Source organism: Taudactylus pleione, unplaced genomic scaffold (assembly GCF_031769625.1).
Source record: "Taudactylus pleione unplaced genomic scaffold, aTauple2 ptg001288l, whole genome shotgun sequence".
NCBI classification, from domain to species: domain Eukaryota; kingdom Metazoa; phylum Chordata; class Amphibia; order Anura; family Myobatrachidae; genus Taudactylus; species Taudactylus pleione.
This window is the reverse complement of record NW_028285688.1, coordinates 181,947-208,472: the sequence shown is the minus strand read 5'-3', so window position 1 is coordinate 208,472 and position 26,526 is coordinate 181,947. Positions and strand designations below refer to the sequence as shown.

Below are 26,526 nucleotides of genomic sequence, written 5' to 3'. Positions count from 1 at the left end.
GTAGCGAGAGTACTCTCCACAGGCTGCTCTGTGGCGCAAGTAGCGAGAGTACTCTCCACAGGCTGCTCTGTGGCGCAAGTAGCGAGAGTACTCTCCACAGGCTGCTCTGTGGCGCAAGTAGCGAGAGTACTCTCCACAGGCTGCTCTGTGGCGCAAGTAGCGAGAGTACTCTCCACAGGCTGCTCTGTGGCGCAAGTAGCGAGAGTACTCTCCACAGGCTGCTCTGTGGCGCAAGTAGCGAGAGTACTCTCCACAGGCTGCTCTGTGGCGCAAGTAGCGAGAGTACTCTCCACAGGCTGCTCTGTGGCGCAAGTAGCGAGAGTACTCTCCACAGGCTGCTCTGTGGCGCAAGTAGCGAGAGTACTCTCCACAGGCTGCTCTGTGGCGCAAGTAGCGAGAGTACTCTCCACAGGCTGCTCTGTGGCGCAAGTAGCGAGAGTACTCTCCACAGGCTGCTCTGTGGAGCAAGTAGCGAGAGTATTCTCCACAGGCTGCTCTGTGGAGCAAGTAGCTATAGAGTACTCTCCACAGGCTGTTCTGTGGCGCAAGTAGCTATAGAGTACTCTCCACAGGCTGCTCTGTGGGGCAAGTAGCGAGAGTATTGCCCACAGGCTGCTCTGAAGATGCCAGCATTCAATGCAGATCTTCCTAATAAGATTTTAAGATCTACTCAACTTACTTTTGCTTTACAAACTCATCAGTCACAAGTTTCCTCACGTCTCCAAAGTCATCGTGCCTCTCTCTTGATATATAAAAAGGAAAAAAAAAAAAGGTAAATGTCTCAAGCATGTAAAAATGTTTTAATTACCACACAGTAATACTGAGCTTCATAACTTACCCTGGATCGATACGCAGACGCCGTAATGACTCCCAAATAGCAGCTGCCAAATAAAAAGTGAGTTTGACAAGCATAAAATTAGCAAGTTCCTGGATAAAAGGTAATGTCCACAATAGAATGGCATAAAAAGATGCAAGGATGGAAATGTATGCAGTTTTCTACGAATGTATTTACCAGAGAGCTGATAAAGACTGGTAGAAGAACTGCAAGCTGCTCTGTGGTGTGGTGTAGGCAGCAAGGGCGCTCTCCACAGGCTGCTCTGAACACACCAGCATATAAATTGGTGAAAAAGAACGAACATTTATTTTCCACCCCTCGAAAAAAACGCTAGCAAAATGCCATTCTGTCAGCTATTCCTGAAGTACTCATTAACAGCCAGTAGAGGGCGTACCTACATCGCTTCTGTAAGTTATATTTTTTTCTCTTTAAATTAGTAAAATGACACTTTCTCTTTAGAAGCCTTTTCCATAAACACCTCAGTGTAGTATGTCTTTAACCGTTTTATGGACAGTGACAGTTGCAATAAAACCATATCACTAAGTGTGACATGACAAATTCAAGATGCCATCAGTGTCTCTCCTCATCAGAACCTACTGTAGATTTCATGTGCAATTAAAAAAACAAAAACACATATCTAAAATAAAAAAGGTGATTAATTTGGTCATAAAATGATCTTAACGAACACCTTACTTACCCTCTTTAGCCGTGTTGCCCTTCATGAAGATGAGGCTCAGAATGACTGTAAGCAACCCCAGTTTAGCAGTGTTGTCATCCCTGGAATACAAATACAAGAGTTGCACTTCCTCCTCAATGTGCCATTTAGTTTCTGAGTCACAGTGTATGTAACTATTGTAGCCCCTACTGGATCATCCCAGCTACAAAAGCATTATAGGAAATAATATGGACAATCCAAATTGTTGGTAAACAGTTAGGAACCTGGGGATTTAGTTACTAAACAGCGGATTTGCTGCAGGATTTAAAGTGTCTTTTTTTTTTTAAGGCATTACAGGGCTACATGTGGCCACTACAGTGAACAGTATTCAGTTATTTTCCTGCAGCCATTCAAGAGTGTTCCCAACATGAAGGTTTGGTTTTTATTATCATTATTATTTCACATTGTAGAAACCCTGACCCAGCCACCCCACAGTCTCAGGTAGTGTCTTACACTTTCAGGCCATCTCCTTGCACACGGTCCAGTCTATTTATAAGAACGTACACGTGGTTCTTGAGATCAATTTCCACCAGCTGAAAACCAAACACCTACAAGAAAAACGTTGAAGCTTATAAATCACACTTTATGGATGTATGTTTAATAATGGTACGATTTGGAGGGTAGTTATGAGGTGCAACTGTGCAGGTGTCTGAAGAGTTTAATCATTGACTAAAGACCTTTTCAGATTTGCGAAAATATGAGATATGGTAAGAACTTACCCTTGTTATCTCTATTTCTACGAAGTCCATAGGGTTCCACAGGATACCTTGGGGTATAGGTGTGACGTCAGTCGCAGGGCACCAAAGAGTTAAGCTTTCAGCCTCCCAGGATGCACTAGGTCCCCCTCCTATACCCCGCCCCCGGGCCAAGGCACCTCAGTTAGTTACCAAGCCATAGGCCGGAGGAGGAGAAGGAAGAGAGAGAACAAAGATCTGGACACATACAAGAATCACATTCTCACCAGAGGGAGACGGAAAACCGGTGACCAGAGCAAAGCCCATCTGCAGCACAGGTGCGACAGGGCGGGAGTCCTGTGGAACCCTATGGACTTCGTAGAAATAGAGATAACAAGGGTAAGTTCTTACCATATCTCATATTTTCTACTTCAGGGTCCATAGGGTATCCACAGGATACCTTGGGGATGTCCCAAAGCAGTATCCTTTAAGGGTGGGGACGCTCCTGTGCAGAAAGGAGAATCCGCCGCCCGAAGGAAGCATCCTGAGAGGCGAAGGTGTCAAACCTGTAATACCTCACGAAGGTATGGACAGAAGACCACGTAGCAGCCTTGCAGATCTGAACTGCCGAGGCACCACGTCGAGCTGCCCACGAAGGACCCACAGACCTAGTGGAATGAGCCTTCAGAGAAGGAGGGACCGGTAGGCCTTCATGAAGATAAGCTTCAGAAATAGCCATACGGATCCAGGCTGCCAAAGTTTGCTTTGAAGCAGGCCAACCCTTTTTACGGAAGCCAAAGAGGACAAACAAAGCGTCCGACTTCCTAAACGAAGAAGTGCGGTCAACATAAGTCCTTAAGGCCCGCACAACATCCAAAGAGGCCTCACCCACGGAAAGACCCGGTGAGTTAAAGGCCGGAACAACTATTTCCTCGTTAATATGAAACTGGGAAATAACTTTGGGAAGAAACTCGGGCCGAGTGCGGAGCACTGCCCTGTTCCCATAAAAAACCAAGAAAGGGGGTCTACAAGAAAGAGCCCCTAACTCAGAAACACGTCTGGCCGAAGCAATGGCCAGAAGGAAAACAGTCTTAGCTGTTAGCCATTTAAGATCCACTGAGCCCAGTGGTTCAAACGGCGGTCCTTGGAGAGCCCTCAGGACCACAGCCAAATCCCAAGGCGCCACAGGTGGAACAAAGGGCGGCTGAATGCGGAGAACACCCTGCATAAAGGTGCGCACATCCGGGATTGTAGCAATCCTACGGTGAAACCAGACAGATAGGGCCGAAACCTGTACCTTCAAAGAAGCAAGGCGAAGCCCATGATCTAGTCCCGCTTGCAGGAAGGCGAGAATCCGAGACAGACGAAACTCCCGCGGTGCATAACCTCTCGGTCGACACCACTGGAAGAACGTATGCCACACGCGATGGTATATCCTCGCGGAAGACGGTTTCCGAGCTCGTAACATGGTACGCACCACAGAGCTGGAAAACCCCCGGGACCTCAGCATGGCCGTCTCAACAGCCACGCCGTCAAAGACAGCCGAGTCAGGTCCGGGTGAAGGCAAGGACCCTGAGACAGAAGGTCCGGTCGTAGCGGCAACCGCAGAGGAATGTCCACGGACAGACCCTGAAGGTCTGAGAACCAGTGCCGTCTGGGCCACGCGGGAGCTATCAACAGGAGCGTCCCTCCTTCCTGTTTGAATTTCCGGATTACCCGTGGAAGAAGGGAGACCGGAGGGAACAGGTATGCGAACCGGAACGTCCACCGGACGGACAGAGCATCCACCAGAGACGCCCCTTCGTCTCTTGTGCGAGACCCGTACACCGGCAACTTGTTGTTGTGCCGGGACGCCATGAGGTCGATTTCTGGAAGACCCCACCTGTCCACCAGTAGTTGAAAAACGTCCGGGTGCAGGGACCATTCCCCCGGATGAACGTCCTGGCGACTTAGAAAGTCCGCCTCCCAATTGAGCACTCCCGGGATGAAGACCGCTGATATGGCCGGAAGATTGCGCTCCGCCCAAACCAGGATCCGAGAGACCTCTACGAGAGCCGCCCGACTGCGAGTTCCTCCTTGCCTGTTTATGTAGGCCACGGTGGTAGCGTTGTCCGACTGGACCTGCACCGGGCGACCCTGGAGAAACCGCTGTGCCTGCTGGAGAGCATTGAAGACCGCACGGAGTTCCAAGATATTTATTGGAAGCTCCGCTTCTGTCGGCGTCCACCTGCCCTGGAACAAGTGTGGACCCGAAACTGCTCCCCAGCCCCGAAGACTGGCGTCCGTTGTCAACAGGACCCAATTTGGAACCCAGAACGGACGTCCCTTGTTGAGGTGGGTCGTCTGTAACCACCACGTAAGGGACAGGCGAACCTCCTGGGTGAGCACAATCGTCTGGGACTTCAGAGACTGAGTCAGCCCGTTCCACTTGGACAGGATCAGGTGCTGCAGAGGTCTGGAGTGAAACTGGGCGTATTCCACCATGTCGAACACCGACACCATGGAGCCCAGTAACCTCATCGCCGAGTGTAAGGACACCCGGCGGCTGTGCAGACAACTGCGCACCCTTGACTGTAAAGCAGAGATCTTGTCCTCCGTCACGAAGATCCTTTGCTGTCCCGAGTCCAATAAGGCTCCAAGATGCAGAATCCTCCGAGACGGGATTAGAGTGGACTTCTGCCAGTTGATTAGCCAGCCGTGCCGTTGCAGCAGTGCAATGGTCAGGTCCAAGTGGCGTAACAGGAGCTCTGGAGATCCTGCCACCAATAACAGGTCGTCCAAATACGGCAACATGCGGACTCCCTGCAGCCGCAGAGAAGCCGCCATGACCGCCATCACCTTGGTGAAAACACGTGGTGCTGTTGCCAGGCCAAAAGGTAACGCCCGAAACTGGAAGTGGTCGCTGCTGATTGCAAACCTGAGGAACTGTTGATGGCGCCAAAGAATAGGGACATGCAGGTAAGCGTCCTGTATGTCCAATGACACCAAGTAGTCCCCAGGTTCCAGCGCCAGAATGATGGACCGTAGGGTCTCCATCCGAAACTTCGGGACCCGCAAAGACTTGTTGAGTGCTTTGAGGTTGAGAATCGGACGATATGACCCATTGGGTTTCTGTACCAAAAATAGATTTGAATAGAAACCCTGGCCCCTCTGGGAGAATGGAACCGCCACTATAACTCCAGCCTGGAGCATAGTGTGCAATACCTTCCGCAGCTCCGTAGCCTTGTTCCGGTCTGATGGGAGACCCGTGGTGAAGAAGCGAGCCGGGGGTCTGTGCCGGAAGGAGAGGGCGTATCCGTGGGAAACCACCTCCAGAACCCAAGTGTCTGTCGTAGTGGTCGACCAACACTGGGCGAACTGTAGCAGGCGGCCTCCCACCCTGGGATCCCCCAAAGGGAGGCCCGGACCGTCAGGCCGCAGGCTTGCCATCTGGCTTGGGGGCCGGACGTCTGGTACTCCATGCCTGCTTCCGGGGCTTGACCGATTTCTTAGGGCCAGCCTGTCGAGGAAACGACTGTGGTTTGGGCCTGCCCTGGGCCCTAGATGACCGAAAGGACGATGGTCCCGAACCAGAAGGAGCAGCGGCCGACGGGAGACAGGCAGATTTGGCTGCCGCCAGCGTGGCCACAATCTTATCCAGATCCGGACCGAAGAGAACTTCTCCGGTAAACGGCAACGCTTCCAGACCTTTCTTGGAATCTGCGTCCGCCTTCCAGGATCGCAGCCACAAGGTGCGACGAGCAGCTACCGCTGCTGAAGAAATTCTAGACACCAGAATACTAATGTCTAGAGCCGCCTCGTTGATGTAGGTGGCCGAATCACGGAGATTGCCAATCAACTCCGCCTGATCGGCCGGACAGTCGGATTCAAAAGAAGCCTCTAATGAATCCGCCCAGCGCTCCATCGCTCTGGCAACCCAGCAAATGGCCATAGCCGGCCGTGCTGCCCCCCCTGCAAGGGAATAAGCGGACTTCAGGCAGATTTCTACCTTGCGGTCCGTAGCATCCTTAAGGGAGGACATGGATGGCATCGGCAATGTGGCACTACGGACAAGACGGGTCACGTGAGAATCCACCTGTGGAGGGGATTCCCACTTCGCAAAATAATTATCCGCGAACGGATAAGCCACCGCCAGGCGTCTCTGCGGCTGGTATCTTTTGCCAGGTTGTTTCCACGCCTCCTCTAAATGGTCCACCAACTGACCCGAAAGAGGAAAGACTGTGGCATCGCCCTTCACATCTTTGAAAAAGGCATACTTAGATTTAGCCGCTGGGGGAACTTCGTCCTCAATCACCAAGGCTGTGCGGACCGCCCGAATAAGTCCAGGAATATATACTTTGGACTTAGCATCAGCGTCCTTAGTATGGAGAGGTTCCTGATCGTAAGGATCCAGAATCTCCCCATCATCAGACGTCCCTTCGTCATCCTCATAAGGAGCGGACAGAGACGCCACCGGCCTTTTATGAGACCGCATCACAGACTCCCCTTGCAACACATCCGACAAGTGCTGTACAGAACTCGTCAGGGAGTTAACCCACGCTGGCTCCTGAGAACCCGGGAGCGGGGAAATAGGGAGACTGTGGGGTACCACCAATTGTCGTGGGAACCCCTGCATGGGTGACGACACCACAGACTTCTGGGACAAACCCATCGGAGTAAACGCGGGCTGCGGAGCTAACTGGCCCACTAAAGCTGTTAACGCCTGAGCGAAACAAGCCCAGGGCGGCTCCTGTACCGGTGCTGTAACCGTAATAGGCCGCGCCATGGACAAACACTGCCGGCAAAGGCCCTCCGCGCTACCCTCCCCCTCCGCTAACGGTACTTTGCACGTGGTACACTGTAGCCGGAGGGGAAAATCACTTTCAGACATGATGGCACCACGTATGTGACCTCTCTCACCAATTAAGTATTAAATAGGCGAGAGACCACCCTGCAGCACCGCACCGCAAGGGCTTTAGCAGAAAGAACAGGGACAGTAATAAAGCTGACAGTTTAGAGAAGAAAAGATTACAGGCAGCAGCGCTAGCACAGTCACATACAATGCAGAAAAATAACAATTCCTGCACTAACAGCGCTGATCACTCAACTACACAGACACAGGGCCTGGTAGGACACAGCGCTGCATACACAGACCTGACCACAGCGGAGGAGAGGTATGCGAGGGGACCCAGACCACGATGCTTCCGTCCAGCGCTTCCAGCAGCGTTCACCATGCGTTCTGGAGAAGATGGCCGCCGAGGAGCAGAGAGGAGGCTGGCCTGGGGGAGGAGCGCTGCCACAGGACCAGTCGGCAGCATGCAGAGAGGGCTGTGTGCAGCGGGGGAGGCGCCGGCTGTGAGACAGGGAAGGCGCGCTCCCCTGGCATGCATTTAACCCCTGGGACGCCGCAGCGCTACCGCTCTGCTGCGGTCCGCTGTCCCAGGGGGTAGTGGAAGCGCAGGTTGGTCGCCTGGCTCCACGCTGCAGCCAGTCCCCAGGGAGCCCCCTGCCTGGGGACTTAGGACCATGTGATCAGCGGGGACCCACCGCGGGACCCCGCTGCTTACCTCTGTCCCCCTTGAATCCGGCCATGGTCCGGAGCATCTGGGGTCACCGCTAGCTGTGACCCCAGACGCCCACCAGCATCCCCGGATCAGTACCGGCGTTCTGGTACCGGCGGGGTGTAGGGAAGACAGCATGGACGTCAGGACTGACTGTCCATGCTGTTCATCCAGATGTGCAGCCACAGCTGCATGAAGAATAAGCTTCAGGGGCTCTTCTAGCCCCCACTCCAACAGGTGCACCCGACTCCGGCCGGGCACCAAACTAAACTGAGGTGCCTTGGCCCGGGGGCGGGGTATAGGAGGGGGACCTAGTGCATCCTGGGAGGCTGAAAGCTTAACTCTTTGGTGCCCTGCGACTGACGTCACACCTATACCCCAAGGTATCCTGTGGATACCCTATGGACCCTGAAGTAGAAAGAGCAAGTAACTGTGTGCCTTGGTAAAACCATGCTGCACTGCATGTGGGGCAGATGTAAAATGTGCAGAGGGAGTTAGACTGAGCGTGGACACATAACATACCACGGGCGACTGGTGCTTTCCCTCCCCGCTATATAGGATATGTTCTCCGGATCTAGTGAGTTGCCCGACTACTGCATTCAGCGGTAAGAATTTTGGATTCTCATTCCAGCTGGACTGGATATGTCCACGCTCAGTCAAGGGCTTTAAAATTACTCACCAAAGAGACCTTATGAATGGGGAGGTAGCAGTGATTTCACCTCATCAGCTATTCGTTAAAGACCTATTAATATCCCACAAGAATTATTACTAAAAGGCTGGATAAAGCATAAATATAACATTTGGATTTAAATACCCAAGACTTTTCCTATCTAAGGAACTATTTCCTGGTATATTTATTATTTGTGGATACTTCAGAGATTCTATTTTGGATTGCATTAAACCGGAGGGGAGAGTAATACATTTTTATGTATAATATATTATATCTGTGTGTTGTATTTTTTTGATTTTATGTAATTGAATGTCCAAATGGAGACAGTAAAGTTTCTTAAAATTATTTGTGCTCCTTTTTGTTTGTAATATGATTGCAAATTGGTTTTAGTGTCTAGGTACACAGTTACTTGCTCTATCTTACTCTATTCCCAAATCTGAATCAGGCCCTAAATCTCTTCACAATATGGCAGCAGGTACAGTGCCAAAAGCTAGTGCCAACTGATTCAAAGAACCTCCAGAATACAGGCCCTCATCAGGCATAAAGTTGCGTGTAACTCCGATGGACCGCTGCCTAGGATTTAAAAAAAAAAAAAGAAAGAGAACTCCCAATTGGTGAAAACACAATAACTTGGAAGAGTCCGATGCACAGATAAATAAATAGAATAACGTAAGCTGCCCAATTCAACAACCATTTCATTGTGCGTTCTTCGTAAAAACACTGTGCACTATGCCAATACGTATACAGAATATGTTGGCTCAAAAAGATATGCATTTGATGAGAATCACTCCCAGACGAGAGTCCAGTTTACCACATTTATTTAATCACCAGCCCTGTTCACCGTTTCCTTTTTGTTTTCACATTGGATACTTGTTCTACATGACAACTTGAACGCCTTTGCGGGAAAGGCTTCAAATATTAACATCCTTGTTCGCCTAACCCCTCCCTTATTTTGAGGCGAGTAATTCCACTTTAAAGGAACTTGATAGAATCTATATACAAAAAAAAAAAAAAACATTGATTTTTTTGTTCTTCGTTCTTCTAAATTATAATAAGGGGGGTTTCATATATACAGGTTGAGTCTCCCATATCCAAAATGCTTGGGACCAGGGGTATTTTGGATATCGGAATATTCCGTTGTTTGGAATAATTGCATACCATATTGAAATGTCTTAGGTATAGGGCCCAAATCTAAACACAGAATGCATTTATGATTCATATACACCTTATACACACAGCCAGCAGGTCATTTTATACAATATTTTCAATAATTTTGTGGCTCAAACAACGTTTGTGTACATTAAACCATCAAAAATCAAAGTTTTCACTATCTCAGTCATGCTAAAAATATTCCGTATTTCGGAATATTCCGTATTTCGGAATATTTGGATATGGTAGACTCAACCTGTACTTCATTAGGGAGTGCATCCCTAATGACTGTTCAATTGGATACACATTATATTTCTATTTATTTCTGGGTCCTCCTGCATCACATTCTTCCGAGTTGTTGTGCTTATTGGATCATGGACAGAATTCGTAGCACAAGGCTCTCTTGTGGACAAGGATAGCAGCTCATAATCATTAATGAATCTAAAACCCACCACAGCCACATTCCCACCTGCGGTTCAGAATGGAGTATCTTCTCTCTGTTGGCCAATGTTTGGGTAATTAAAACCATCGCTTTTACACATCCCAAGCAACCTCTCATATACACAAGGATTGTTGTTTGACAGCATCATTACCAGTTTTTACTTTTTGAATTTCAATTTAACAAAACATGGAGATTAAAAGAACTTACTGTATAATAAAAATCCTTTTAATAAATCACCATTGAGTGCTAGCGTGTATTTTTGCTCTGTGTAGCACCAACAATGCAGGACTGGTGAGTGCATGGTGTCCTGCTGTACTGCCTCACCTCAGTCAGTGCTTTCTTGGCACGGCCAAATATTTCGGTATATACGTCCTTGTACTCCTTAACCACATTCTTCACAATATCTACAAAATGCAAAAATATTTTAAAAGTCACCCAGCATGTACCCTACAAACCCAAATACAGAGTTTGGTTTGGTTGGCATTTCCTTACCCTAGAGAGTCAGATCAAGAGGTCTTATTACAATTTCCTTCATACAAATAAGAGGGATAAACCCAATTACTGACTTGAAAAAAAGTGAATTGCAAAAGTATTCAACCCTTTAAAAAGTCGAGATTTCTCTGTATTACAAATGACACAGTTTGTTCCAGACATTATGTTTATTGTGAAACAGTAGGGTCTTTAAGTATATTTAGAAATAGTAAATATGTAAATGAAAAATGGTGCTTGCGTAAATATGCAAACCTTGTGTTGTGGAAGCACAATTGGCTGTCAGTTAGCAAAATGAAAGGAGATACTGCAAGACAACCTATGCCAGTCTGCAATGACTTCAACCACAAGACCACAGTAACACTGCCGTGGTTAAACAACAAAAAGGTGAATGTTCTATAAGTCCAAATCTCAACCCAATTCAGAATCGGTGGCACTATATTAAAATTGCAGTCCGCAAGCATCAACCAACCAACCTGGAGCAAATCTGCAAGGAAGAATGGGCAAAAGTCAGACTTAAAGCGGTCATTGCAGCAAGAGGTGGTTCTACCAAATACTAGTTTGCATGGAGTTGAATACTAATGCAAGCAGCTTTTTTCAGTATCAGCAAATAAAGTACATCTTCAAACTCATAATTCCTTAAGAGCCTACCGGTTGGCAATAATAAAGGCCATCTGGAACTAGTGTTCACGCCAGGCATGAAAAAGGGCACCAGCACGTGCGCCTCCGAACATGGGGCCATGGCCGCTCGAAAAGGGGATACTGGGCAGCCCCAAAGCACTCCCTGCAGAGTGTGTGCGCATGGCATCTATTCCCCCGACAGTGACTGTTAAACTATTCCCACCCATGGGACACTGTGGCCCATGGGTGGGGACAGCAGCCAGCCGTTTCAGCGGGGCGCCGCCATAAGGGCAGGGCTCATTTTAGAGTTTCAAAATTGGGCAGGGTGTTGCGCCTAGCTAACACAGCCTAGCGGGAACGCTATGGAACAATCCGTGTATATCTCATTTGTAATACAAACAAATCTAGTGACTTTTTTAGGAATTAAATACTTTGCAAGCCACTATATAATCAACCTGAGGATTTAAGATTCCTTTTATGACCAGACTCATTTTTTTTTATGTTCTGGAGAGGTCTCTTTCACCTGCTATAGCTTTTCTAATGTTCACTATTTATATTCAAGCTATTTTATTCTGGTAGTCAAACAATTAGGAGCCACTGGTGCTAAAGAGGTTATAACGGTAGAAGGGTAAATAATATCAGAATCAGTACTTAAGCAGTGGTTTATCTAAAAGAACATTCAGTGTGGCTCTCAAAAAATTTGGAGAAACAAAAAAAAAAAAAAAAAAAGAAGAAGATAAAACGCATTTTACAACACAGCATGTTTTTTTGTCAGCTGTCAGGTTTATAATTGCGTTAGGAACTAGACACCGGGCACCCGACACGGTTATTATTTATCTTTAATTTAGATCATGTTTTAGGCAATTATTTTTCAACCTTCCAGTACAAGATTACGTAGAAACACACCTGCCCGCTTAATTGGCAACTTCTTTTGGTCTCTGATCAACAGGTATTGTACCACCTCACCCACCTACAAAACAGGAAAAATAAAATCATTTGCCTAACTTCGGCTAGGTAATTTAACAAGCAGACAAGAGATTTCGGACAAAGTCTCTTTAGTTTTGTAGGTTTCCCAGGATCTTCGCTCTATCCTGACAAGGACCCAGAGACTATGGCCATTTCTAAATATCAACAATTACATTCCATAGTGGAAAAAAAAGAGCTGTCCTATGGACTGAAACGGCAAGGATGGCAGGAATTCACCTCTTGACTGGACAACCACAATATCTGTCCAGTCAGATGGCGCATTCACATCTTCATTCCCACTCAAGATCTGACTCTGCAGTGCAGATGCCCTTTAAGTGAGGGGCTACATTGCTGCCGATAGCATGTCCCATCCAACTTCCAGTGTCTCATGTCCATGTATGAAATCGTAAATCTAAACATATTTCATTCTTGCATTCTACGGATCTCACAAATATACAGGCTTTGGTATATAGTGACCAATAATTAAGAGTTCCAATACTTGTGCTCCCTATTACTTCCACAAGTATTTCAACTGTGAGCAGCGGTTACACTTTATGTGACCACTTGAATAAGTACTTGACCAAAAATACATAACAATAAAAGTACTCGCCCTCTGGGTTCCTGTAGGCCAAGGTAAGCCTGTCATGGCAGACAATTTTCTAACAATAAACTCACCTGCTGCACGTCTGGTATTCTATTCATGTTGCAAAGAGAACTTGGAATACCGGGGAAAGTACAAGCTGGGAAGTCAAGTACTTATTACAGAGATGCTCCCCAACACATTGGATGAAACAAATACTGTGTATTGGGTGAAAACTAATTTTACGTATAAAAGATAGTCAGACTGAATCTGGAGCACTTTACCTGGACTCTACGCCCCCTAGATCTTAAGGCGTGTATATATTTGTAATTGTACGACGCTGGCAAAGGTTTCGTAGCTAGAAGATGGGTGGTGGTGGACGATTTAGTGAGATGGAAAGCTCTTGTGAAATATACCATGAAAGATACATGTATAATGGTAAGAAAGCATCTCACAAATATAATAAAACATGGTAATATTAGCTATCATATAGGCATGGGAAGTACTCTAATGAGCGTCCAGCTAACGTGACATGAGGAAGTCCCAGGAGGTCCAATCCTGCCTTCTATTTTATATTATGTGGTACTGCAGAATGGTGATATATAGGTGTTTGGATGCCTAATTCTCACAGCCTTATGTGACTAAAGACGTATTAGTAATTGCCTGACACTTGTTACCTGTGTGCGATATAGTGGCGCCTTTATACCTCGTTATTTTGTTAAGTTAGGGCATGTTTTATGCATGTTAAAATTGAAAAATAATAAAAAAAAAAAAGATACTTGATTTAAACTATACAGGTGCAGTAATCGAACATTGCAAGTGACCATGAAATGCACTTGTTCCGTAAATTTAATATTCATACATGTAAACATGTACAGGAGGTCTGCGCCTGATAAACAACACGGTACGTTATGAGTGAGTGAGTGTAATGCCAACAAATATAGTAACGAAATTTGAGTCACAATGCTCAGGGAATATAGATTATTCACATGCTTGAATTAATCTAATTGATCTGCTTGTGTGGTTTAATGAAATAGGATGGGGACATGTGGGGGGGCTACTGCAGAGTTTGCAATGGCCAACTGAAATATGAGGTGTCTGGATGAAGATCGGTGGGTTATGAGGCATCCCTCACCCCCACCGCAGAGCGTCACTGTGGTATGTCAATTAACAAGTCCGGAGCCTGACCGGCATGTATAGTCTCTGGTGAAGCGTCACCTGTCCGATGTCTTCTGTCTTCTTGCTTCTCTGCGATCGTCCGTGCCGTATTCCGGTGTGCGTGCGTCAGCTGCACACCGGCGTGGTCCACGAAGTGTCCGTCTGCGAGTACAGTGCTGTCAGGAGACAGCAAGGACCGGCCCGTGAACGGAGCTCCTGGGTGTCTGCGCGCTCAACTTCACTGGGTAGGAAGGAGACTTGGAGCTGGAGTCTCCAGACTCTCTAAGGAAGGCCAGAAGGCTGACACGCTTTGGAGAAGGAGGTTTCAACTAACATACCAGGACAAGACACTCTGACAGCTCCAAGTCGTTGAGTGAGCAGACACCCAGGAGCTCCGTTCATGGCCGGACCTTGCTGTCTCCCGACAGCACTGTACAGGCCGACGGACGTTGCTCCAGAGGGCACTGCGGGGACCATGCCGGTGTGCAACTGAAGCACACACACAGGAATACGGGCCGGACAATCGCAGAGAAGCAAGAAGACATCGGACAGGCAATACATGCCGGTCAGGCTACGGACTTGTTAATTGAGATACCACAGTGATGCTCTGCGGTGGGGGTGAGGGATGCCTCATAACCTACCGATCTCCATCCAGATACCTCATATTTCAGTTGGCCATTGCAAACTCTACAGTAGCCATTTATTTTCATATTATCACCTTTCCAAAAAAAAAACCTTCCCCCCCCCCCAGTGTCCCCATCCTATTTCATTAAACCACACAAGCAGATCAATTAGATTAATTCAAGCATGTGCATAATCTATATTCCCTGAGCACTGCGACTCAAATAAAAGGGATTTCGTTACTATTATATTTGTTGGCATTATTTCACCCGGTTCTACACTCACTCACTCATAACGTACCGTGTTGTTTATCAGGCGCAGACCTCCTATACATGTTTACATGTATGAATATTAAACATATGTTATTAGGAGAATAAGGGATTCTCTCCACTGCAGCCGACCCCTCCCCTCCCCTTTTTATTTATTTTTTGGTCTGAAAGAAACCCATAGAGAGCGCCCTGTACATTACCTATTTACTTGCTCAGCAAGTTACCTATGAACAAACTATATTTTCTACAAACACTACAGTAAACGGTCTGCAAATCACTTCACTTCAGGAGTCATCCAGTCTTTAATAATAGAAAACATTTAGATGTAGGCAGAGAAAAGGTATAGTTCTGAAATAATGTAACAAGCTAAATTCTGTTAGTACATTATTGCAACTGTACCTTTAGGTTGACTTGTTCAGGAGAATGCTTGACCAAATTTTTCTGCACCTGTGATGGAGTCTGAGTTTGAGTGATATTAAAATCATCCTCCATGTCCACATCTTGACCCTACACACACAGGAAACAAAAGAAAAGTAAATGAAGCTCAACATTACTACAACTAAATGAAGATTATGGGGGCAAATCAATTCTAAGCTTCTGGGATGAGTGCCACGAGATATTCAATTGCCCACATTGCACCCTGCACTTAAGCCAGAAGATGCAGTTTACAGTGACTAATGCCCGGGGCTCAGTAGTGCTAAACTGCATTTCTGATTTAAGTGCTGGGCTGCTGTTAACGCACACGATACTGCCCCGCGACACTAGTTAATTTGGATTTGTTCTCGCTCCTCCAGAAGGTGCAAGCAAAAATCCTCTAGTCACGGATTTACAGCACGATCAATTGAATTTATTCCCTATTATCCTTACTACCACCTCTTACCTAACATAAACCTATATTTTGCAGTGGCAGCATCTGTGCTTGCACCAAGCCTGCAGTGACATCATGATCAATACTGATTGCTTGTGAAGTGCAGTGAGAAACCCTAAGCTGGATACACACTAAACAACGTGTGTACCCAGCGATCCGACGGGCGACTCCCAGCAGACATATCAGGCAGCCGGTACACATTAGACGATCCGGTGCCCAACCGCCCGATATGTCGGCCCCTGGTACATCCCGCTGCATTGGGTCATCAGCCACATCAACAGGTTGGCCTGCATGTAGGGCCAACCTGACGATGCGGCCGACGACCCCGCAGGCACCACCCGACATAGTGGGCACACACTAGACGATTGAGGATTTGTCGTTCCGATCCGTCGGAATCGGGCAAATCGCACCAAAAAGTCTAGTGTGTACCCAGCTTTACTCCATCAATAGACGCAAAAGGCCAGGATTAACAGCACAGAGCGTGTTTGACATATGGAATCATCAGGGCCGTCTCGCCACTGGATAGGAACAAGAACTGCACATAGTGAAAAACACTGGACATACGCTGATGGTTAGTGTATTAAGAGCTTTAAGAACTCAAATGGAGTGACATGCCCTCTTTAATTAGCTCCCCTGAAAAAAACTGCAGATTAGCAATTATCACCACCATCTCTCAATATTCCACAAATGTTTATAAACACAGCACAACAAAACAGGTCATGTTAATCATGCTGATTGGATTATCACAAAAGAGGTGTACTGCGAGCTGTACCATGAGGAACAATCTTCTAGGTTCATGGTGATTTAGCCTATCAGCAGTGTATTTATTTGCGGTGTGGTATAAACAGCCATGGAGGGGTCTCGCCAATGGCCGCTCTGAGCACACCAAACTATACAGAATAGTCTATTGGTATTTGCAACTTTCCCACTAACACACATTATTAGAGTCCCGGCCATAGAACATTTTTAAAGTTTAAGCACCTAAAGCAAAAAAACCCCACAAACATTCAGAAGATTACGAATGTTACCTGAAGTTGTCGAGAGTCCCGATAAGTACTGGCCCGGCCTCTCCTCCTCTGCTGTGACATGGCTTTTGGACCTGCAATATCCTGAACATTAATGCTTTGCAAGTAACACACAAGCAAATACAACCATCTCAAAAGGATAAATAATGATCACAGAACATCAAATATTAAAGAAATACAGAAATGTTACATTTCACAAAAACTAGTTTTATTTAGTGTTTATACAATCCTAAAGTCAGGGTTTCACAATACCTTCAAAAAACATAAAACACTACCATTGTTTCAAGATGTAACTATACACTTTTCTTTTTTGTTTTTAAACATGAAGATGGAAGTTTAATTATTGGCGATGTCAAAGAAGAATCAGCATTTTTTTGCGGACACCAACATCGTACATTTTCCCTCGGATCCCATAGAGGAAAATGTGCAATGTTGCTGTACCATAATTCTCAGTGATGTGTGCAGTCAGACAAGGGGAGAATTCAACTCATGGTAATGTGTCGCCAGGCATTGCACACGTCAGCCGGGTACAGTAGCCCATATCCTCAAAGTTATCCATTGTCAATTTAAAAAATAATAATAAATAAAATAGTTAAGTGGTAAAACCCTGATTATGTACATCTAATTAGTTGTGGAGCAGGAGAGATTCATACTAATAGACAACCCCAATGAAATACGGGAATGTATGGATCAAATCACCATATGCTCTCAATGTGGTCCAGCACTATGATCCACCTTGGTTAATCTGTGTGCACTCTGGATTGTGCTAAATATCTGTATATTATTAGAAATAAATATTATATAAAAGTGTGCGTGTCAAGAAAAATGTTAATGCACTAAAACATAATCCTTAATTATAATAGTTTTTTTTCCCCACTTTAATTTGAATCTAAGTTTATATGGAATAGATGTTCAGGATGTTAACACAGCACTTCACTGCCATGCCATTTTGCAAAGCTCTGGGGTGGAGATGGCAATGGCAGATCTGCTCTTTTGCTGTGCAGTGACAACCCAATCAGCTGATGTGTTAGCCCCTGCCCATGCTCAAATGAGCAGTGCATGGACCTCAGTAGGTTAGACCAGCATTGTTGGGTCCCTTCCAATATCCAGCTTCTGTGGTAGGTCACACTTGCCAAAGTGGCAGTATTTCCACAACCAGTGTTCCTCACACTCTTAAAATGCACCTCATGCACTACAGATGTGTCCACTGCATATAGCCTCAATACACCATACAGCACAACTTGCCTGGCATGAGTGAGCCGCAAGGTCCCAGGCTTCTCTGCTAGCGTTTGGTATTTTGGGTTTTTTTGCCGAAAATGCATCTAAGTTGCAATATGATGCAACTAGGACGCATCAGCATACTGTGCCGATTCATTTGATATGCGACACTTGTATATCTGTGTGCGACAGTATGTATATGAAGCACAACGGAACTTGGAATTAAAAAAAGCTGCGGCCGCTACATTGTAGCACTTCGTATACAGATTCAGAGACTTAAGCTGGCCACACACTAGACCAACTTTCATCCAACTAGTTGGCTGGTTGGAATGAAAATCTGGTAACGTATGGGAGTAAATGATGATCAGCAATTTGCTAATAAATGCCAGAAAACAGATGAAAATGGTCGTTCAGACAAAAATGTTTGATTTTAACAGTTTGTTCAAACAGTGTTTGTCCATTTTCCGGCATTTGGAAGCAAATTCCTGATTGTCATTTGCTTTCATACCTTACCAGATTTTCATTCCAACCAATCAACTAGTTGGATGTAAGTTGGTCTAGTGTGTGTGGCCAGCTTTAGTCGTACACAGATATACAAGTGTCAAATATAAAATTAATCAGCACATTCTGCTGCTGCGTCCTAGTCACACTGCATTGCAAGTTACACGCATTTTCAACAACAAAAAAAAAAAAATATGCAAAAACAGACGCTCGGCGCCAGCAGAGTCTCAAGTGACCTGGAGCGCCGAGAGGGTCTTTTTAGCATGACAGCAGCAAAGATGTGTATGATCACATATGTATGTATACATTAAAAAAAAAAAAAAAAAGTATATTTTATCATCCTAGAGACGAGTAGGTCATATGATAAGGTCTCCTCATGTATAGCTATAATGATGCTTTATCTTAGGAAAAAAAGAAACAGATAAATGTAGGACCGCACTGGGAATTTTAAGTCAATCTGGTGCCATGTAAAGCATAACTCCAGATTTTTCCCCAAATAGGTGGCGCTTTAACAAATAAAATGCAATTTAAGCAGCACCAGAGGCAATAATTGGTCGGTCTGGGACTATGGCTTAGGTCGTCCCACAGTGTTATTTATGAGGCAGATTCAATTATCCGCAAACCGGGTCGTACAACTTTTTCCTATTCAAATAAAAAGCTGTGTTACGTTAACGTGTGTTTCAATGGGAGATTGTAAGCTTGCAAGCAGGGCCCTCTTACCTCTATGTCTGTCTGTTATTACCCTGTTTTGTTCTATAAATGTTTCCAATTGTAAAGCGCAACGGAATATGCTGCGCTATATAAGAAACTGTTAAATAAATAAATAAATGGATGCAATTCAATTAAGCGAATAGCACCGGGAAGCTGGAATCAGTATGAAATACTGCCGGCCCTGTGGCCGACAGTTCGAATCCCGGCAGCGGCAGGCCGACAGAAGAAGAGTTCCCGGCAGCTGAAGCGCGACAGCGCTGGAAATCCCGATCGTCCCTAAGGTAAGTAGCTACTAACCTAACCCTCCTTAGGGGTGCCTAACCCTAACCTCCCTCCCAAGTGCCTAACCCTAATCCCCCCTCTAAGTGCATAACCCCCCCCTTCCTGCTGCCTAACTCTAAGTCCCCCGGGGGGGGGGTGCCTAACCCTAAGTCCCCCCCGGGGGTGCCTAAACCTAACCCTCCCTCCCCCTAGCCTAACCCTAACCCTCCCGGGGGGGTGCCCTAATCCTAACCCTCCCCCCCCCCACGGCTGTCCACTGGCGGCGCCCGGCATCCCTTCGTTCGGGATGCCGGGCACCGGTCTCCCGGCGTCGGGTAAATGACAGGCGTCTAGATATAGACGCCGGTCATTTATCCCACGCCGGGATAAAGCAATCGGGAAGCCGGCTGTCGGGATTAAGACAGTCGGTTTCCCGATTGCATCCCGGGAAGTTGGTCCTGGAGCTATTCAATTCACATCGCTGTTTAGTCCGACTACCAGCGCATCGCTGGTCGTTGCCGGCATTTTACTGCACGATTAATGAACGTTTGAATGATAACTATGCCGTAATCGTTCATTATTCTCATGTAGTGGATAAGTGCCTTAAGAGCTACAAATTATTAAAAAACACCGTCTATATAGAGAGAACCACAAGGCCCCTGACTCATTGCATTACTGATTACTGACATACAAAACTACAGCATGAGAAACACAACGTGGATATTACATATCAGATTTACAACTTAAGGCTCGTATTCAATTTGAGGCAAAAAGTCCTGATACGCAATACCTCGTCATTTTCGCCTGTTTTGCTTTTACCCCGTATTCAATTTGAAAGACTTTCCGCATATCAATGCAATGTACTAAGCAAAAAAGTTTTGCCTATGAATAGCAGGCGGAAAAAAGTGCAGAATTGGGGTTTTGGGGTGCAATGTTGCGGAAACCCCCCTGCAGCCATCAGACAGTCCTCCCCAAAAAATTTAAAAAACACTTAAGGACACCCCAAATAATTACTGAAAAGGGCAGCAAGAAAATTATTTTCTGGAAAAAATACTCCTGAATACTATTCTTCACCCCTTATACAAAAACGCTATTTAGCAGCTATTGAGCCCATTTAAAAACACCAAATACCTTCAGCAAGCCAAATCGGGGGTAACCATAGTGAACCCCCATGTCAGAGCATCTTTTGGGGGGTGTCAGGCTGATTTCCAAAATTCTGACAGTACTTTCCGCCTGTTCAAGTTTCGCCGGGTCCCGTTTTCGCGTACTTTCAAATTGAATACAGGGTGAAGTGTGCACGCGCGCGATACTTTTCCCGCGTACAAAACAGATGAAAAGTCCGGGCCGCGAAAAAGTATTGTGGCTCGGCTCAAATTGAATACGGCTCTAAGTTGGAGAATGCCGGTTCTCATGACTTAACATGACTTAGCAGGCCGCGAGGCTGTTAGTGCAGCGTTAAACCGGCAAACAGCCTCGTTTCAGATTTCTGCTCGCACCCTCCTGAGGAAAATCCAGAAGAAATCCTTTAGTCGGCACTTATAACAGCGAGCTTAATTGAATCACACCCAATGGGAGTTAGGTCCAGTGTTTATGCATTCATGTGTGGGGTTGCTTCTCAGCCAAGGGAGTGGGATCACTCACAATTTTGCCTAAAAATACAGTCATGAAAAAAGAACAGTATCAAAACATCCTTCAAGAGCAACTTCTCCCAACCATCCAAGAACAGTTTGGTGACGAACAATACCTTTTCCAGCATGATGGAGCACCTTGCCATAAGGCAAAAGTGATAACTAAGTGGCTCGGGGAACAAAACATAAAAATTTTGGATCCATGGCCAGGAAACTCCCCAGACCTTAATCCCATTGAGAACTTGTGGTCAATCCTCAAAAGGCGGGTGGACAAACAAAAACCCACAAATTCTGACAAACTCTAAGCATTGATTAGGCAAACATGGGCAGCCAGAAGTTGATTGACAGCATGCCAGGGCGAATTGCAGAGGTCTTGAAAAAGAAGGGTCAACACTGCAAATATTGACTCTTTGCATAAACTTAATGTAATTGTCAATAAAAACCTTTGACACTTATGAAATGATTGTAATTTTACTTCAGTATACCATAGTAGCATCTGACAAAAAGGTCTAAAACAATGAAGCAGCAAACTTTGTGAAACTGAAAATCAATACTTGTGTCATTCTCAAAACTATTGGCCATGGCTGTATATCACTGACAATGCGCGCTCCCACCCCTCGGGCAATATCGTTAGCAAAGGCCACGTTGCCAATTGCAGCATGGCCCCCGCCGTTGGTCCATATGCACTTGCTGATGCCGGTCCAGTCGCTAGCAACATCGCGATATGTCGTTCAGTGCAGGCACCCTCCCCCATCCCCGAACATGCAAAACCTGACGATCTCGACAGGTTGGCTTGCATGTTCAGGCGATTACAAATGCCAACAACGACCAGCGGGAACGCTCATCGCTGGGCGTTGCCGTTTTTTTGCTGCATGATTAATGAACGATAGTGTAATTGTGTAGTGAATACGCCGCGCGCCTTAAGAGCTACAAATTTATAGAAAACACAGTCTATAGTGAGAGAACGATGGAGGGAACCACAAGACCCCAGACTCATTGCATTACTGATTACTGACATATAAAACTACAGCATGAGAAACACAATGTGGATATTACATATCAGAAGGCTCCAGCTTACTCCTATTACTGAGGAAAGAACAATGGTGGATAGCAGGGGATTATTACTACGTCACACGTGAATAGAAACCTATATAACAGAAGTCACCATCATGGCAGCGGCCCCGTCCCTCCCTATACCGCTCACCTCTCTGAGACAACCACAGAACCACGGCGGCGACACAGCGCGGTCTCCTGGCACCGTAACACAGCGGCCCCGCCCCCTCCTCGTCACATGTCACTCCGCTCACGTGATGGAGGGTGCGTGACGTGCCGGAGAGAACAATGCAGCTGATTGGCCGCTGCTTATTTGGCGCCCTATTATGGTGGCCTTGCAATTCATCATAATGAAACAAGAGTGAGACGAGGAGGTTTGACTCAATTTACACCGGACACGGAGCGAGGTGACGCCGGCAACTGGTCACACGGACCTTCTGAATTTAGTGATGTGGAGGATTTTATAGCGAATGGCGGTCCTTGAAGCGGAGCCAGACCAATGGGTCTATTTACTAAGCTGTGTTAGATAAAGTGAACGGTGATAAGGTGCCAGCCAATCAGCTCCTGTCATTTTTCAAACACAGCCCGTGACATGGAGTTAGGAGCTGATTGGCTGGCACCTTATCACCATTCACTTTATCTCCTAACACAACTTAGTAAATAGACTCCCAAGGGAGGACACAAGGCAAGATCATGTTTGGGCCTCCCTATTAATGTATAGAGAGGGAATGGAATACATAGGGCAGTGTGGCAATTATTATCTGGGCACTACATATGTGGAAGCTGCCAGTGTGCCAACAAATGCCAAAAATGCGACTATTTTAATAGTGTTGCAACTAAATAATTAACCACGCTGCTTGCCCAGGATATTTATAGTTAAATTAGGGACACTGTTAAAATGCTTTAAGTTGCATTTTGACATCTTCTACATACTTTTGCCCAGATGTGTACGGCACACACATAAGAACCGTGCATTAGGATGCGTGTTCATAGTACGCACAGCTATGATCCCGGGTGGGTGTGGTGGACGCTACATGCTCTATGCAAAATGTCCAAGCATCAACTTTCCGCAGGTAAATGTTGCAGAGCTGAAGTGGCACAATACACACTTGGATAGGCGACGTTGCTGAAGTGTGCCTATTGACAGCTGCTCAGGGGACGGAAAGTGCGGTTACCGAATGGGCCTCATGGTGCTGCCACAGCTCCTGTCTTCCATACTGGTAGACAACATTCGCATGACTGGTGGAGGATCGCTCGCTAGGCGCCTCATCCCATTGGCTGCCAGCATGGGGTCTCTGCTATAGCTTAAGTTTCGATTGGTCCCTGTATGATGGGCTCGCTTTACGTCTGCATTATGGAGGCTGGCTGTACATTACCTGCTATGCTACATCACATATATGTAGCATTGCTCCCTTGTGTCCGGTGTACCAGCAGCTCTCACTCTGCTGCCTCTATATACCGGGCTGCTAGCACACAGCCGATCCAGAGAGTACTACGCAGCAGTACTCACACTGGCAGGTGTGCACCGTGCCCCCTAGGGGTGGACGACAGGGCCCTAGGTGCCCGCCTGTGCCGCCTTATCAGTAATCCGACTTTGGCCTGAAGTTCTCTGTCCGCTTATAGCTGACACATAATGATGTAGCTACAGCAGGACTGGAGCAGCCATGCTGCAGCAACCATGTGTTTCAACATTGGAGTTACACTCCCTGCCAATATACGATGGAAAATGCATTTCCTTCGGATCGATAACATTGATGGTTACCAACCATTTGTTTCTGATGACCCTCCTACTCCATGTCTGGATACTGAACTGCTAATGACAGGAGATATGTTGATGTGTGACAGACATTGATTTTGCCTTATGGGGGGGTGTGTGCTTTTTTATTTTTTTTATTAAGCTCTTTTGTGTGTGTGTGTTTTGTGGTCCCATACACAGAAGCACAGTAAAATTGTTTTGATTATATAAGGAGACTTTTTTTATTGTATTTTTTTGCTTCTCATGAGAACATACTTCAGTGGTGGGCTACCTGTTTACACTTTAAGGGTCATGTCGGTGGCCCCTCAACTCTTCAAAAGGGTTGTACATTGCCCTTAATTTCAAGAATGAAGAAATAGCCCAAAAGCCTTGCCAAAATGCCACTACATGAGAGTCAAAGTCACAAACCGAGGTCAAGAAATCAAGGAGATCATGCAAAATGAGCACAGGTGTGGTAGTATGTAAATTCTATGGGATAAATGTAACTGACTGCTGCTTTGAGGCATCGACGAGTCCAGTGAGAGACTTCCAGATGTTTTAAAGTAGCAGTCGTTTAGTATGCAAATGCAGGTTGATTATGCCTATTAAAAGACTGCTAATTTAAAACACTGGGCAGTCTCGCACGGGACTCACACTGTCTCAAAGCCGCAGCCTATTACATTTACCCTTATAACTTCAAAGCATTCCCGCTGAATGCTGCTATTTAAAGCAGCTAACGCCAATCAAAACTCATAATAAAACCATTCTCCAGATGAGTGGAGTTTACGTAAAGACATGACCACAAGCATTTAGGACGTACAGTATAGGAAAACAAAACAACTGCTAGAAGTGAAGGACAACTCCATAAAGTCTGAACAGTTGCCAAAGCAAATGCTGTTTCCTATTATTCTTAACATATCACTATATAGTAGGGGTGTGCACCGGCCACTTTTCATGTTTTGAATCTGGATCTTTCTTCGTGTTTTGGATCTGGATTGGTTTTGCCAAAACCACCCTTCCGTGTTTTGGGTTCTGGGTTTTGTGTTTTGGATCTGTATTTTTTTAAAAAAAAAAAACCATAAAAACAGCTAAAATCACAGAATTTGTGTTTTTTTTTTCTGCTCCTATGCTATTATTAACCTCAATAACATTAATTTCCACTCATTTCCAGTCTATTCTGAACACTTCACACCTCACAATATTGTTTTTTATCCAAAAGGTTGCACCAAGGTAGCTGGATGACTATGCTAAGCAACACAAGTGGGTGGCCAAACACGTGGCACTGCAGTGGCAGACAGGATGGCAGTTTGAAAAACTAGGCCCCGAACAGTACATAATTCAAAGAAAAAAAAGAAGTGCAAGATGGAATTGTTCTTTGGCCCTCCCACCCACCCACCCTTATGTTGTATAAACAGGACATGCACACTTTAACAAACCAATAATTTCAGCACCAGGGTCTGTCACACGACTGTGGCTGAAATCATTTGTTCGTTTGGACCCCCACAAAACAAGCTGGCAATTAATCTGTCCCTGCACAAACTGGCTCTACGGAGGCAAGTTGTCGTCCTCATCCACCGATTCCTCACCCTCTTCAGTGTTGTGTAATCCTCATCCTCACAGAGTATTAATTCATCCCTGCTGGAATCCACCACCACAGGTCCCTCTGTACGTTCTGGAGGCTGGTCTCCCTGGAAGAGTTGATAATTCATTTTGATAAACATCTCCACATTTTGTGGAAGCAACCTCCTACGCCTTTCGCTGACAAGGTTCCCAACTGCACTAAACACTCTTTCGGAGTACACACTGGAGGGGGGGCAACTCCGGTAAAATAGAGCCAGTTTGTACAGGGGCCTCCAAATTGCCTCTTTTTCCTGCAGTACAAGTACCAACTGTCTATCTGGATGCTGTCACCAATCTAATCCTGTCAATGGTGACAGTATCATATGCAGTGACAGTAGACATGTCAGAAATTGTTGCCAGATCCTTCAGTCCAGACCAGATGTCCAAACTTGGTCCTGCCTGTCCTGCATCACTGCCAGTGGGTTGCTTAGGATACCTAAGTTGTTTCCTGGCAGCCCCAGTTGCTGGAAAAAATGAAGAAGGAGCTGTTGACGTGTCACGTTCCGCTTCAGCTGACAGTGTTTTCACCAGCAGGTCTTTGCACCTCTGCAGGCTTGTGTCGGCTAGAAAGAGAGACACCATGTAGGCTTTAAACCTAGGATTGAGCACGGTGGCCAAAATGTAGTGGTCTGATTTCAACAGATTGACCATCCTGGAATCCTGGCAAAGCGAATGAAGGGCTTCATCCACAAGTCCCACATGCCGAGCGAATTTGCTCCGTCTTAGCTCCTCCTTCACTTTCTCCAGCTGCTTCTGAAAAAGCCTGATGAGGGGAATGACCTGACTCAAGCTGGCAGTGTTTGAACTGACTTCACGTGTGGCAAGTTCGAAGGGCTGGAGAACCTTGCGCAAAACGGGAATCATTCTCCACTGCATTTGAGTCAGGTGCATACCCCCTCCTTTGCCTATGTCATAGGTGGATGTATAGGCTTGAATGGCCTTTTGCTGCTCCTCCATCCTCTGAAGCATATAGAGGGTTGAGTTCTACCGCGTCACAACCTCTTGCTTCCGGTTCAAGAGTGTTTGCTGGAGCTTCAGTCTTCGGCACGCAGTCGCTGAATGGCGAAAGTGGCCAGAAATTTTTGGGACGTGGTGGAATTTGCCCAGATGTAATGCCCGCACAATATTGGTGGCATTGTCAGATATCACAAATCCCCAGGAGAGTCTAAGTGGGGTA

At 46.2% G+C, this 26,526-nt stretch overlaps 1 protein-coding gene across 1 annotated transcript in view; it reads right to left on the bottom strand.

Annotated features, from left to right (window-relative positions):
* The window catches only part of LOC148443368 (non-structural maintenance of chromosomes element 3 homolog), a 37,312-nt gene extending 15,042 nt beyond the window's left edge, over positions 1–22,270 (bottom strand). The window contains exons 1-9 of the mRNA XM_088462917.1: positions 22,146–22,270; positions 16,626–16,696; positions 15,129–15,236; positions 12,042–12,105; positions 10,350–10,429; positions 2,004–2,098; positions 1,533–1,612; positions 839–881; positions 680–742 (exon numbers count right to left, since the gene is read on the bottom strand). Coding sequence (XP_088319043.1) covers positions 680–742; positions 839–881; positions 1,533–1,612; positions 2,004–2,098; positions 10,350–10,429; positions 12,042–12,105; positions 15,129–15,236; positions 16,626–16,685 — 593 coding nt within the window. The 5' untranslated portion in view covers positions 16,686–16,696; positions 22,146–22,270. The remainder of the gene's footprint in view (positions 1–679; positions 743–838; positions 882–1,532; positions 1,613–2,003; positions 2,099–10,349; positions 10,430–12,041; positions 12,106–15,128; positions 15,237–16,625; positions 16,697–22,145) is intronic.
* Positions 22,271–26,526: the final 4,256 nt, after the last annotated feature.